Source organism: Leguminivora glycinivorella, chromosome 16, assembly GCF_023078275.1.
Source record: "Leguminivora glycinivorella isolate SPB_JAAS2020 chromosome 16, LegGlyc_1.1, whole genome shotgun sequence".
NCBI lineage: Eukaryota > Metazoa > Arthropoda > Insecta > Lepidoptera > Tortricidae > Leguminivora > Leguminivora glycinivorella.
In genome coordinates, this window is record NC_062986.1 from 20,200,161 (window position 1) to 20,215,163 (window position 15,003).

Sequence of the window (15,003 nt, forward strand, 5' to 3'; positions counted from 1 at the left end):
ATGAGAAGTACAAAAATATGGTTTTATAAGGCATTTTCGCAATTCTGTTTTTTTAGGGTTCCGTAGTCAACTAGGAACCCTTATAGTTTCGCCATGTCTGTCTGTCCGTCCGTCCGTCCGTCCGTCCGTCCGTCCGTCCGTCCGCGGATAATCTCAGTAACCGTAAGCACTAGAAAGCTGAAATTTGGTACCAATATGTATATCAATCACGCCAACAAAGTGCAAAAATAAAAAATGGAAAAAAATGTTTTATTAGGGTACCCCCCCTACATGTAAAGTGGGGGCTGATATTTTTTTCATTCCAACCCCAACGTGTGATATATTGTTGGATAGGTATTTAAAAATGAATAAGGGTTTACTAAGATCGTTTTTTGATAATATTAATATTTTCGGAAAAAATCGCTCCTAAAGGAAAAAAAGTGCGTCCCCCCCCCTCTAACTTTTGAACCATATGTTTAAAAAATATGAAAAAAATCACAAAAGTAGAACTTTATAAAGACTTTCTAGGAAAATTGTTTTGAACTTGATAGGTTCAGTAGTTTTTGAGAAAAATACGGAAAACTACGGAACCCTACATTGAGCGTGGCCCGACACGCTCTTGGCCGGTTTTTTTATTATGCACAAACGTCTGCGAGCGATATTACATATTTTTAAATTAAAGGAAAAATTGTTGCAGTTGAGAGCGTGGCTGGCTCCGGCAAAGCCAGGGGTTGCAGGTTCGAGTCCTGCCGGAGGTGTGAATTTTTCCATTTTTCATTTAATTTAAAAATACATTTTTGCAATATTTTCTTTAAATAAATTTCGAACCTATATATTTATTTATTTTATTTATTATTGTAAATGTTTTGAAAGGCGTGTACATTGCCCTATCAGCCTAATCTATAGCACCCTGCACATCACGACATCGCTTAAATGCGTTAAAATGACATTGAGAACAAGTGTAACACAACCTTTATGTAAAACTTCTGATATACAGGCCGTTATTTTTATAGCGCATGAATCCTATAAATATTAAGTTGTACGGAATATACGAAAAACACATTGACATAAAAAGTGACTAAATATATTCAGTTATGTGTATTCGAGTAATTTGAATGAAATATTTGTGTGGATACGTACATATTTTTAAGACATTATTTTGTATAATTTTACGTTGATTTTGGCCTATGTAATACATACTAAACACTTGTCTATGGACCATAAATATCTGAAGAAATAAGTACTTTTTGGTAATTTCAAAATCAAAACACCTCTATTGTATAGCTTTTGTCCGCGGCTTCGTTCGCGTTAGAAAAAGACAAAAAGTAGCCTATGTCACTCTCCATCCCTTCAACTATCTCCACTGAAAAAATCACGTCAATTCGTCGCTCCGTTTTGCCGTGAAAGACGAACAAACAAACAGACACACACACTTTCCCATTTATAATATTAGTATGGATTAGCTTAATATTGGTCACGACTACTTGGGAAATATTTACAACCTGTATATATAAACCAATAACATTAACACTTAGGTATGTAACCTTAACCTCCACTCAATAGAGAATACTAAACACGTTATAAATATCATTTTCTCAAACATGGTATGAAATATTGATGTTATGTGCCTTATAATTGGCAGCGAAGTAATGACATTGCAGGTGCGGCTAGGACGATTGATAGATAATGGAATTTCATACAAACCTTGCCAAGGCCGGCAAAGTCCTCTTTTTTAATTTCCAAACACAGATAATTGTGACATAACATCCAGGTATTTAGCCAATTAAAAAAAAACTATAAGGGGCTTTATAGACGTGCCGACTGCAACTGGTACGGGCCCTAGACAATATTTGATTTTGGGTGCGTTTCATACAAAAAAATTTTTTTTCGTTTTTTTTTGAATTTTTTTTTAACTTTTTGTTTTTTTTTATAAGCGTATACGGGGTCTCAAAGGGGAACGAAAATTCGATTATTTTTGCGCTACGACGCACCGTTTAGGAGATACAGCCATCCAAAGTTACTATTTTCAGTAGACTTTATTTATTTCATACCATGTTTGAGAAAAGCACTATACATACCTCGGCGGGAAATGGGGTTGCCCGCCTCAGACCTATCCGTCTATATGTCTTCGGCCGGCAACCCCCTTTGTCCCGGCCTCTGTAGTAATGTACTATTTCGTGCGAAAGTAAATACTTGATCAATCAATCTTTAAAAAACTGCCTTTTTCACGTCAAGTGGTGCCATTACTGCCTATAAGACAGTGGCCCATTTCTCGAAAGGTACAAGCCTTGTATTACATGTGTGTTTCCATGACAACCCATAACGATTTGACAGTTCGCTCACTTGTAATTCTTTCGAGAAACGGGCCCCAGGCCCCGTAGCCGAATGGCATTTCTCCGACGCCGGCGACGCCAAACGAAAGCGATACGCCGCTGGCTCTGTCGCGCCAATACGCAAGCGCGATAGAGATAGATATCTACTAGCGCTTCGTTTCGTGAGCGTTTCGTGAGCGATTGTGCCATTCGGCTAGCCACCCAGGCCCCGTAGCCGAATGGCATTTCTCCGACGCCAAACGAAAGCGATACGCCGCTGGCTCTGTCGCGCCAATACGCAAGCGCGATAGAGATAGATATCTACTAGCGCTTCGTTTCGTGAGCGTTTCGTGAGCGATTGTGCCATTCAGCTAGCCACCCAGGTCCCGTAGCCGATTGGTATTTCTGCAACACCAAACGCCTAAAAAATAGTTCCATTTGTACTTGTGACTTGTAGGGACAATAGACGGAAAAAAATAGTTCCGTAGGTCCTTCCTTCACCAGCACACCGCACCCACGTTGAGCTCTGGCAGCCTTACTAACCGACAGGAACACAACACTATGAGTAGGGTCTAGTGCTATTTGGCTATAGTCTTCTGTAAGGCGGAGGAACTTCCCCAGTTGGGCTCTGCTCTAGATTCGAGCTTGATGATATCCGCTGTGCTATGCCCTACCTCACTAAGCGGAATATCATTTGCTATGACCTACCAGCATCTGCAGGAACAGATGTTTAGATTTATTTCAACCAAAAAATGTGATAACATTGAGTAATAACGTGAGATAGTTACGAGATTTTTCCATAGGCGATAATTATACGCTACCTACTTTTAATTATCTTATACAAGCATACAACCATTTCGGTCGCAAAATCTTCAAATCAGTAACTAACTGTCAAATGCGACATAACGCGTGGTAATGTCGTGCAAACAATGCGACCGTATTGATACAATAACAAAATGTAGTCGGCGTGTGCACTTGTTACGGTAACAAAATGTGTACGAATCTGTGGCTGTCAATGTCACTGTCAGAACGATTTTTAACGACACTTTATTAGTCGACGTATGCACACATAACGGTAACAACATGTGGACGAATTTGTGGCTGTCATTGTCACTGTCAGAACGGTTTCTGACAGTGACATTGACAGAATTTGTACACACATGTGTAGGTCTGATTACCGAACTGGTTTACCGAAGGTTTCTCAAACTGTCTTGTGAAGTTGTGGACTGGTTGCTTTGAATCATTTAAATATGAGCGAATTAAATAATAATAAACAACGACGACCATTTAAGCACTCTTCGACATTTTATAAAAATGTGGGAAAGTTAAGAAAAGTACAGAACGATAATACAAATAGATAAGCACTTTATACTTAGTTACTTAATGTATTAGATATAGGTATCAAATTGTTGGATACGTAGGTGGACACAAGTGAAACAACCGGTAGCTAGTTATGCACTGGTTTATTGGCGTACAGGTATCGTGGTGGGCGCAGCCACACACACACAAATGCAAGCGTACGTTAGTCGCATACTGAACATCCCTCCACCTATTACAGTATTAATCTTTAACCTAATTGTAATGCTAAAGCCTAAAAGTATTTTTTATAATTTACTCTGGGACGGGGACGCATCACTCTCCGTGCCTTGCCTGTTGGCGGTTCATCATCTGATTCTGATTCTGACTCTGCCTCATGAAACTCTTCCTCCGCTTCCTCGTCTTCGTCGTACTCTTCCTCCTCCATGGGGTGAGTACGGTCTGATGCATTCTGGTCGGGCGGTGGCAACATCAACGATTGTGGTGTCGGCGGCGGCGACTGCGTTGGCGGCGGCGGCGGCGGCGGCGGCGGCGACCGCGATGGCGGCGATGGCGGCGGCGGCGGCGATGACGGCGACCGCGATGGCGGCGGCGGCGGCGATGGCGGCGACCGCGATGGCGGCGGCAGCGGCGGCGGCGGCGGCGGCGGCGACGGCGGCGCATGTACTGGTGTCAGCGTAGACGTCGAGGCAGGTGAGTGTGTACGTTTATCGTGATTGTCGTAGTCCCATACATTAGCATCTCCTATATGACCCTTATACAATGCTAATTGGTTTATGTGTTTGCGATAACATATTTGAGAATCCCAGTCTTTAATTAAATACATTACGCGTCCTATTCGTTTTTGTACCGTTCCTTTACACCACATGATTTTATCATTGTTTACATTTTTTGTATATAGTACAAATGAGCCAATTGCGAATTTTTTACGGTTGGATACATTAGTATTGTCCTGTGAGCACTGAACATTGGCATTATCAGACAGTGGAGCCGCGGACGAGGGCGGCGGTGAGGGTGGGGATAAGAGGTCTATACGTGACCTCATTTTACGTCCATAGACTAATTGCGCGGGAGAAAACCCAGTGGTAGTATGTTTCGAATTACGGTAATCAAACAAATACTTTAAAAGTGCTAATTTTGCTTGTTTGACATTAGTACTTGTCATAAGACTAGACCGTATACCCCGTTTTACGACCTTTATATATGACTCAGCCATACCATTACTCGCTGGATGGTATGGTGGTGACGTCATATGCTTTATGCCATTAAGTTTGCAAAAAGCTTGAAATTCTTGTGAACAAAAAGCTGTGCCATTATCCGTTACCAAAGTTAGCGGTATACCGAACCTTGACATAAATTCGTACATTTTTTCAATCGTGGCAGTGGATGTAGTTGTGTTAGACATATCATAAACTTCTGGCCACTTAGAAAACGCATCCACCAGCACTAGGTACATTCGACCATTTATCGGGCCCAGGAAGTCGGCGTGAACACGACTGCAAGCTTCCTTAGGCGGGGCCCAGGGCGCGGGCTCGGCTCGGGCTGGCGCTGGTCGCATTTGTATACAAATATCGCAAGACCCTATCATTCGTTCAACAGCTTCATCAACGCCCGGGAACCAAAATCTAGACCTAACTTCGGCCTTAGTCTTCACTATACCTAGATGAGATTTATGGAGCTCTGATAATACTTTTCCACGTAACGTCTCTGGAATTACAACCTTATGGCCCCTCATAATGCATCCATTTTCATACGACAGCTGCGTTCGACATAAGTGATAAGGCTTAATTTGTAAATCGTTAACTTTGTTTGGCCATCCCTCCATTATATATTTACGTACTTTAACTAAAATAACGTCATTACCGGTTTCTTTGCAAACGTCCGTGAAGGTGACAGGCAGACTACCACTGATAACGAAATGCACGTAAGCGGCTCGATCGCACGGTTCCGCGCCGTCAGCACATTCCTGCGGAGCGGCCGCGCCCGCGCCCCGCGCGCCCGCGCCCCGCGCGCCCGCGCGCTCGCCCGTTAGAGCCTGTGCAGGTGTCGGCGCCGGCGCCGGAGGCTGGCGCGCGACAAAAAATCAGCGCTGTTGTCAGCACTTCGCACATATTCAATACTATAATTATACGCGCTTAAAAATATTGCGTATCTTTGAAGTCGATTTGCTGTCACCTCTGGAATACCCTTATAAGGTCCAAAAATCGATATAAGGGGTTTGTGGTCCGTGCGGAGGACGAACGGCTCTGATCTTCCATACAAATATTGGTGGAAGCGACGCACACCAAAAATAATAGCAGTAGCTTCTTTTTGGAGCTGAGAATAACGCGTTTCGGCAATCGACAATGTCCTCGAGGCAAAAGAAATCGGCCTCTCGAGGCCTCCGGGGTCAAGTTGAGATAAAATCGCGCCAAGACCCCGGGGTCCTGCATCGACAGTCAAAAATAGCTTGGCCCCCGGATTAAAGTGAGCTAAAACCCGATCTGATGCTATATTTTTTTTAATACTTATATAAGCGTTGTGATGTGCATCCTCCCACTGCCATTTAGACCCCTTTTTTAAAAGGTCATAAAGCGGACCCAGGATTGACGATGCATTCGGTACAAAGTTCCTATAATAATTTACCAACCCCAAAAATGATTGGAGCTCGCTAACGTTATTCGGAACGGAACATTTATTATTGCCTCGACCTTATCGGGTGACTTATGTAACCCGTCCTTGTCTATAACATAGCCCAAGTAGCTAACTTTATTTTTATAAAAGTCACACTTTTCCTGTTGCAATGTCAATCCTGCGTCTTGTAACCTTTCGAGCACGGCGTTGAGCCTGCGCGCGTGCTCGTCGTCGTCGCGGCCCGTGACCAGCACGTCGTCGAGCAGGCACAGCACGCCCTCCATGCCGGCCAGCACGCCCTCCATGGCGCGCTGGAACACGGCCGGCGCGCTCGCTAGACCGAACACAAGCCGCGTATACATATATAGCCCCCGAGATGTATTTATGCATGTGTACGGCTGCGACTCATCATCTAAAACAAATTGGTTGTAAGCCATTGATAAGTCGAGTTTTGTAAACTTAACGCCTCCATACAACTTAGCAAATAATTCTTTTGCTGTCGGCAAGGGATACTGGTCGACTATCAATTGTTTATTAATGGTAACAGAATAATCAGCACACAGTCGAACACTGCCATTCCGTTTTAACACCGGGACTATAGGTGAAGCATACTCGGCGTGGGGCACGGGTTTTAAAATACCTAACTGCACTAGCCGGTCGATTTCTTTGTTTACCTTATCGCGCAATGCGAATGCGATAGGCCGCGCTTTAACAAAACTGGTTTAGCGTTATCTTTGAGCCTCAGTCTGACTTTATGTTTATTAAAACAGCCTAATGAACTTGAAAATAATTTAGGAAATTTTGTTTGTAGCTGTTCAACTGAAGACAGTTGGTGACAATGGTTAACTCGTACGAGTTGCAATTCAAAGGCTGATATAAAATCCCTACCTAGAAGAGACACTCCGCCGTCTCGTACAACATGTATGTCTATCGAATGTGTACAGTCGTCGTAGCACACAGGCAAGCGCACAACGCCTACACAAGCAATGTTATCACCATTATACGTAACCAGCTTCCTTCGCAACGGACCTAATGGCACATCTTTAAAATATAAATTATAAATATCATTAGATATAACCGTTACGGCTGCACCGGTATCTATCTCAAAATTTAACTTTGTTTCGCGAATAGTTACAGTGCCTACCATTGGCTCTCCCCGCAACGAACGTATAACAAATACCTCACCATCGTCTCCGAAGTCCTCGTCGTCGGCTCCATTGTCTACGTAGTTCACTTTTGACGGACACACCCTACGTAGATGGCCTTTAACGTTACACTTCTTACACACATAATCACTGTACTGACACTCCGCGGTCTTGTGGTTGGTATATCCGCATGTGGTACACTTAGGCTTCGCTAAACGGCTAGACTTAGCCGCGGCCTGTCCCTTATGGGCACTAGTACTGCGCGATATCTTTAATAGCGGGTCCAGCGTCGCGGCGCCCGCGGCGGCGGCGGCGGCGCCCGCTCCGCTCGCGCTAGCGGTGGCAGCTGCGCGCGCGGTGGCAACATTTTCGGCGTATTCCACAGCTTTGCCAAGCGTAAGGCCAGTCAGATCCTGAGCGTACAGCTTTTCTTTTTCATAACAAGCCCTCATTCCCATAATAAAGCGATCGAGCAGCGTTTCCTCCACATTCTTGAAGGCACAAAGCGACGTCAGGCCACGAAGTCTCGCGGCCCACTGTGAGTGCGTTTCGCCTTGTCGTTGTACCGCTGCGTAGAAATTGTGTCTCTCGCTGAACCCTACTCTCTTAGGGTTGAAATGAGTATCCAAACTTGTTATGATATCGTCGTAGGGCACCGTTTGTACATCCTTTGGTAGAACCAAATCCGCAGCGAGTCTGTACGTACCCTCCGTGAGTGCACTTAGCAATATAGCTCTGCGCTTTGTTCCGGTTGCGTCTGTCACATCGGTGATGTCGTTTGCCACAAACCACTGTGTCAGACGGCTTTTGTAAGTCTTCCACTCATGTTCATTGTGGTCAAAACTGGTCAAAATTCCAAATAATCCAGAAGACATGTTTTTTTTTTCCTAAATGTGGGTATTCGTCGCCACTGTTGGATACGTAGGTGGACACAAGTGAAACAACCGGTAGCTAGTTATGCACTGGTTTATTGGCGTACAGGTATCGTGGTGGGCGCAGCCACACACACACATGCAAGCGTACGTTAGTCGCATACTGAAATAGAGTATTCAATGATTCATTTCTTGTCTGATCGAAACTCTTAGCTTAGATTTAGGTACTGAAAATCGTCGTACGATACACGTGCGAAAAGGACATTCGCAACTCGTGTCGATTTAAAACACTCCCTTCGTTCGTGTATTAATTTATCGCTACTCGTATCGAATTTCCTCTTTTCCGCACTTGTATCTACAAGTATTTTGTTTGGGTTACAAAAAAAAACAAATTATTTACTCTACTACGTTTTATTTATGTCTCTTTTACATTACAGATTTGTGGACACTTATCTCTACAAAAATCTTGACAAAAGAAGTTCAGATCGCTGAAATTAATGTTGATAGTAATATTAATGACGACTACTTCAACAAGTGTCAATTGTGAAATGCCGCAAAATACTAGTTGCTCTATAGAAGACCATAATAATATGATCCCCGATCCTTTACAACCCAGCAGCTCGGTACGCACGTTACAATTTTTTTTTAATCTTCTTCAGTGAGGACAACTAAGTACGACGGCATATTTAATTGTTTATAAAGTTTGAGGATACCTGGAAAAAATGAATACAAGAAGCCATTTTGTAAATCCAATAAATATTCACTGCTTTCGGTCACGCGTGTACGCTACGACCATTTTGCGATCGTTTGTTGACCGTTTGGTGACCGTTTGTCGACTGTTTTTTACATAGAATATTACCCAGTCTTAATCCATATTTTAACAACTTTATTGGTTTTCTAGGCATTATTTTTATTATTTCAGTATAGTATATGCACCGAAGCACTAAAACTTCACCAATCAATATAGTTATGTACACAAACACCGAGTAGTCAATAATATTATTGCTGGTTAAACTGAGGTAAATTGATGGCGCGTTGATAAATTTAGACTTATTTTATGAAATCACTCGAGCAATTGGCCATGGTAATTAGCCCACATTATATTACAAATGCAAACAATATTTATCTTTAACAAATTCTTACGCCATTACATTTTAATGTCAAATGATTTTATTTCTTTTTTACTTTGACATCTCTGATAGTCGCCATTTGAAAAGAATGAAATGAACGAATGATTTTGGGAAAGTAGTCGCCAAACGGTAACAATGTGTGCACGCGTAGTGCACACTTCTGTCACTTCTGTGACCATTTGTGCCTGTTACCAATCGTCCCCATTTGGGTCGCCTCGACTAAACGTCGACCGTACTGCGACTAAGCATTGAGACCCGAAAACCTGTGTGTACACAAAATAGGACGATTTGCGTAGGAACGACGACCGATTATGGTTATATGGGTAACTACTAATTATAGTTATAGTCGAAATTCATTATAGAAACCGCTATTTTGTGGAATTTAACGTTTCTTTTCTCTCCGTTACGTATATATTAATTTAGATATTATATATAGGTTGTTATTATAGCTATGTTGTTAAGGCGATATATTTCCGTAGACGCTGCGCGCACTCGTTTTTTGAAGCCGTTAAAAACATAGGAAAACGCAATGGAAAAATCTGAAAACGATATATGTTAAATTTCAGGATCTGGTTAGTATGTTATGGAGTTGAACAACATGAATGTTACAACTTCGCTCGATAGAAAATGACTCCAAAGTTACCTCTTCTTTTAACAATAAATCGTTCCCATAGCTAGGATAAAAATTTTTTTGACTTGTTTTTTACTTCAATATATAGGTAATAAGATTATCTAGACGAATCTGATGAGTTTGTGCCGGTAGCATCATTAAAATAATATAATATTTACCAAATACTACCAAATCCGCAAAGGAAAGATGGAACAACTATGAACCCAATTTTAAGACCTGTTACTAATCCTGTTTTAGCAAAAAAAAAAATTTTTTGAAAAAAATTTTGAAATCGAAAACATTTTCGATGGCACTTATGGCCTCTTCAGTCGCGCGGCGGCGCTTTCAGAGGATGGACCTATGTCAGTTTTCTCCGCGTGGTCACGTGTCATTGAAACAATGGGGAACAAAGCTTTGAGGAGGCAGAAAAAATAATTGCGTGCTAGAAAACAAATAAATAAAGAAAATTCTAATCAAAGACTGTGAAAAGGGAGGAAAATGATAATTTATATACAGAGTGGGGCCTGTAACAAAGGCGAAGAATTGAACTGTAGGCTATTCTCCTTATACTGATCAACATTTGTAGTGACTTTTAAAAATTATGAAGTCTTTAAATTTTTAATTTTTCATACAAAATAAATATTAGCTTCAATGTACGCCATTATTGTTGTCATTGACGTTGTCTGTCACACTTTAGACTTAACAGAATTCGCAATACATTACCTCCTAGAAAAAACTTTCAAGGGTGATAAAAATCAAAATACAAGTTATTTTTAAAAGTCGCCGAACAAATGTTGATCAGTATAAGGAGAATAGCCTAGAGTTCAATTCTTCGCCTTTGTTACAGGCCCCACTCTGTATACTCGTAAGTATTTAATTTTCATATGATGTTATCAAGTGACATTTACGATATCTAAACATCATAGATTTTAGAAACCCCTAGATGACGCGTCTGTGACGTCATTACAGCACAACTTTTCCACTTGGAAAATATATAACTGATGTCCATTTAGTGAAGAAACTTACGTATAATTTTCATAAAAATATTGAGTTGTTAGAAAGAAAAGACGGCGGTAGGTACAGTATTGATTGAAGATCAGGTAGGGTAGGTATTTCTGTCTTTCAAAATTTGGTATAAGGTTAATTAGATCGTGCTACCCTCCGTCTATATTTTTTCTGTGTCTATGCCAAACATGTGGCCAGCCTGACAGAAATTTTGTTTGACAACTATCGCCATTTTTCCACAATAGTTAAAAGATTTCAGTATTTTTATTTTTATTTAACTTCTCAATAAATTTTGATGAAAGTCCATAATCATACATTGATAAAGCTGGACATTTTTTTTATTTGGTGGGTATGATTATGGTACTTTATATTTACAGATATTTTTCTAATTTGCAAGATCACATAAATCCTTCAACAAGCTGTCTGACTCCTTTGACAACAGTTGATACTTGATATGAATATACTTGAGAATTCAAGGTAGGCATAGAATGGTATTGATACTTTATTTTGTGCTGGGTTGTATTTTATTTGGAGGTACGGTAGTGGCGGTAGTGCCCCCGCCAACACGAGTCAAGCGAAGAGAAAAGCTGTTTTCTTGAAGCATTTTGTCGTTCTTCTGAATCCTCGAATTTTGGGTCTGGTTTAAACCAGATAAATATAATTGTCAGGATATGATATCAATAGCAACTTTATTAAATAGACAAAGTTTTAATTGCATAGTTTTCATACTTTTGATTTTATTCATATATTAAAATATAAATAGCATAGATTTCATCAGTGACTGGATGTGATTTCATCATGTTTGAATGATGATCATCAAAATATACAAGTAAGTAACCTGCTATTAGTAGGTTCATAAACAACAAGAATAAAATTCGAATCTTTGGCATGTATACAGCTTAAAAGCATTCAATATGAAAATGAAAAAGCGTGAATGATTTATTCACGACTGACAAAAATGTGTATTTTTAAACAACAGGGACATGACGTAATAAACTTTTTACATAAAGTCTATGGTCAAAGAAGCTGAATGACGGTTACTGTGTTCTGTTAACAATATGTTTATAAGAAAAAACTTCTACATGAAGTAGAAAACTCGCCGAGATGTTAATCTTTCCCCTCCTCCCTTCAGTTTTTCATATATTCATTTTCCGTTTTTTTTTTATATATTCAGGAAAACCGTAAAAGCTACAGTTATGATGTTTAGGAGAAGTAGGTATATTTCCATAAAATTCTCTACACAGTATTATCTTTGCAGGTAAATAGTTGTAACTCGTAATTTTCAAATTGTGCTCCAATTTACTATAAAAAAATATCTTTTTTATACATTTCGACTGTCATTATACAGCTCATTTCTTTTTCGTGGACCCTTAATAAAACTTGTTCATAATGACCTCAAAAGTCACTATGCAAAGTTTGAATGATCCTTTCTAATTACCCCAAGAGCTATCCGGTCTTGCTACTACTGGGAAAATAACTTAATTCTATAACAGTACTTTTTATGTCACCAAAAATTAAGTTTGGTAATTTGGTATAGTTTTTTTAATTAAGCCACCAAAATTTGTGACAAGAAACGTATAATATAATAAAAAAAAGATTATTTTAATTCACTAAAAATCAGGCGAAAATGGTATCAGGACTTTTGTTTTAAATTCGACTACTTTAATTTATGACCTTTATAACTCATTAAGAAACCACCTCTTTTTGTGAATGATACTTCGTAGTAACAAAAAGCGAACTAAATAAATTAGTTATGACGCAAGCAATAAAAGGACAAGTGAAGTAATGGTTGTTTTGTACATACATTATGTGTTGAAACACTATTTCTACTGAAACCACCCTAAAAACAAAACGGAAGTTCAATATTTTACTAGCTCGGAATAACATTCAGGGCAAAAATTATATCAGCAAAAAAATTGGAACAGACTTTTCGTTAAGATCAAAATAAAGAAGAATAAAAAATAATCCACCTTTAAATGCACGCCAAGAAGCGCTAAAACCTGTACTGAAAGAAGTATTTTCATATTTTTCATTTACCTACAAACTCTCTACTATTGACGTCGTCATTTTCTGCATTATTTCAAAAGTTAGTTATTCATTCGTATTTTAATTACATCGCGGTATAATAATATATTTCGCCACCTTTACTATCGCTTAAATAGCTCAGTTATAGTAGCGTAAGACGATGGGCGCGCTCCTGACCTGACGTCGTGGGTTCGAACCTCGGCAGTGGAAGTCTTTTTTTCTTGTTATTATTTTTTTATCTTTTATACCCTTTTCAACCCTCTCTTTTTAAATATTGATTTTTTTAGTATTAGATTTAGGTACAACCCATTTCATTGAAATTCTGTTAGACACATGTAATGCAATAAGTTTAAAAATTGTCTTTCAGTATTGATTGAAGGTAACCTAAGGTTCAATTTCGTTCCTACTAACCGCAATACTCTGTCTTAGCTAACCATCGCTAGACGTTATGCCCTTGTAATAAGGATTACAAATGTACAGTGACAGTTGTCCGGTATGACTCATAGATTTATATATTATTAAGCTAGATTGAGTTGTTAGGCCAAAAAGTGTGTCCACATGAGAGGGTAAAGTTGGGGCTGGTGTCCCTCTCGCACTTATTGCTTATTGCCACTGTCAAAATTATTTGAATGACGTCATCACTGTCATTATTTGGGGATACCAGTCAATATTCAAAGTTACTACCAAATCTATTAATACCGAATTAAAGGTTTTTTTTATACTACGTCGGTGGCAAACAAGCATACGGCCCGCCTGATGTAAAGCGGTCACCGTAACCTATGGACGCCTGCAACTCAAACAGTGTCACAAGACTCACAAGCGCTTTGCCACCCTATTAGAAACTTGTACATGCCCTTTTGCTGTGTTAAGTACACGAAAAGGACGAGTACGAGTTAAGGGAAGGAGGAAGGGTTTTTTAATTGCGCAAATCTTTGGTTTTATGGCTTCATAATAATGACTTACCAATTCGTTACAAGGTATTAATATCCTTGCCTCGATATAATACAAAAATAATTTAAGAAGTTTATAAACTTAGTTATCATACAGGTAAAAATACTACTACTATAGTAATCTCTTTAACACTGGTCGCACGTGCGAGATACACCAGCCCCAACTTTGACCCTCTCATGTGGACACACTTTTACTAGTCTGATAAGAACGCCTTTCTGCACCGGTGATAAAGTTCAATTTAGTATGGCAAAAAAAGTGTTAGCTCAGTCCCTATTGAAAGTCCATGGTATGACTCAATGAAAAATTGGCTAAATAGTAATCAGAAAACAAGCAAAAAGGGTAGAATATATTTCTATAAGTTATTTCTTTGGATTACATTACAAAATGAACGTATTATACATTTTAATACTCGTTGTAATTGTATAGATTTAAATAAATAATTTTATTAGTTCAAATTAATGACCGTCAAGGAACAAAAACTATTGAGTCGCTATTAGACCGTTTTCACATTATCCGATCCGATAACGGATGTCGGAAGGATATCAATAGAAGAATCCAAGATTCCGCCTGTAATGTATGGGATATCGGTCCGACATCCGATATCGGATCGGATAATATGAAAACGCACTTAGGTCTACATTTTACACTTTTTAAAACCAAGATTAATTAGAGTCAGTTGTATGGTCGGTATGTAGTGTAAATAAAAAGTAGAAAAGTCGTAGGTCCTTTCTATACTTTTTGCTATGTATTTTATATTTCAATAGGCAGGCTTTTGTACCCATATTACAGTACTTTCAATATGTGCTATCCTATAATTAAATTCGAACACTCGCGTAGACGCTTCTAATATTATTTGAATGGCATTACCAACATTAAATCTCCTTTTGAAAATAAATTTTAAAGAATATCCCACTATCAGATCAGAGCCACTGGTATTTAATTTAAAACATATGCCTATAATAAATAAATCCGATTAACCTTTGGGTTGTCTGCTGTCGAATTTAATTATTTTCATAAAAATATTTTAATTTGTATCCTTCCAGC

At 39.4% G+C, this 15,003-nt stretch overlaps 1 protein-coding gene across 1 annotated transcript; it reads right to left on the bottom strand.

Annotated features, from left to right (window-relative positions):
- Positions 1–3,809: 3,809 nt before the first annotated feature.
- LOC125235018 (proline-rich protein 12-like) lies at positions 3,810–8,399 on the bottom strand. The gene is made up of 2 exons (XM_048141467.1): positions 7,407–8,399; positions 3,810–4,569 (listed from the first exon to the last, which is right to left on the bottom strand). Exons 1-2 carry the CDS (start codon positions 7,437–7,439, stop codon positions 3,883–3,885), a joined length of 720 nt encoding a protein of 239 aa, XP_047997424.1. The 5' UTR covers positions 7,440–8,399; the 3' UTR covers positions 3,810–3,882.
- Positions 8,400–15,003: the final 6,604 nt, after the last annotated feature.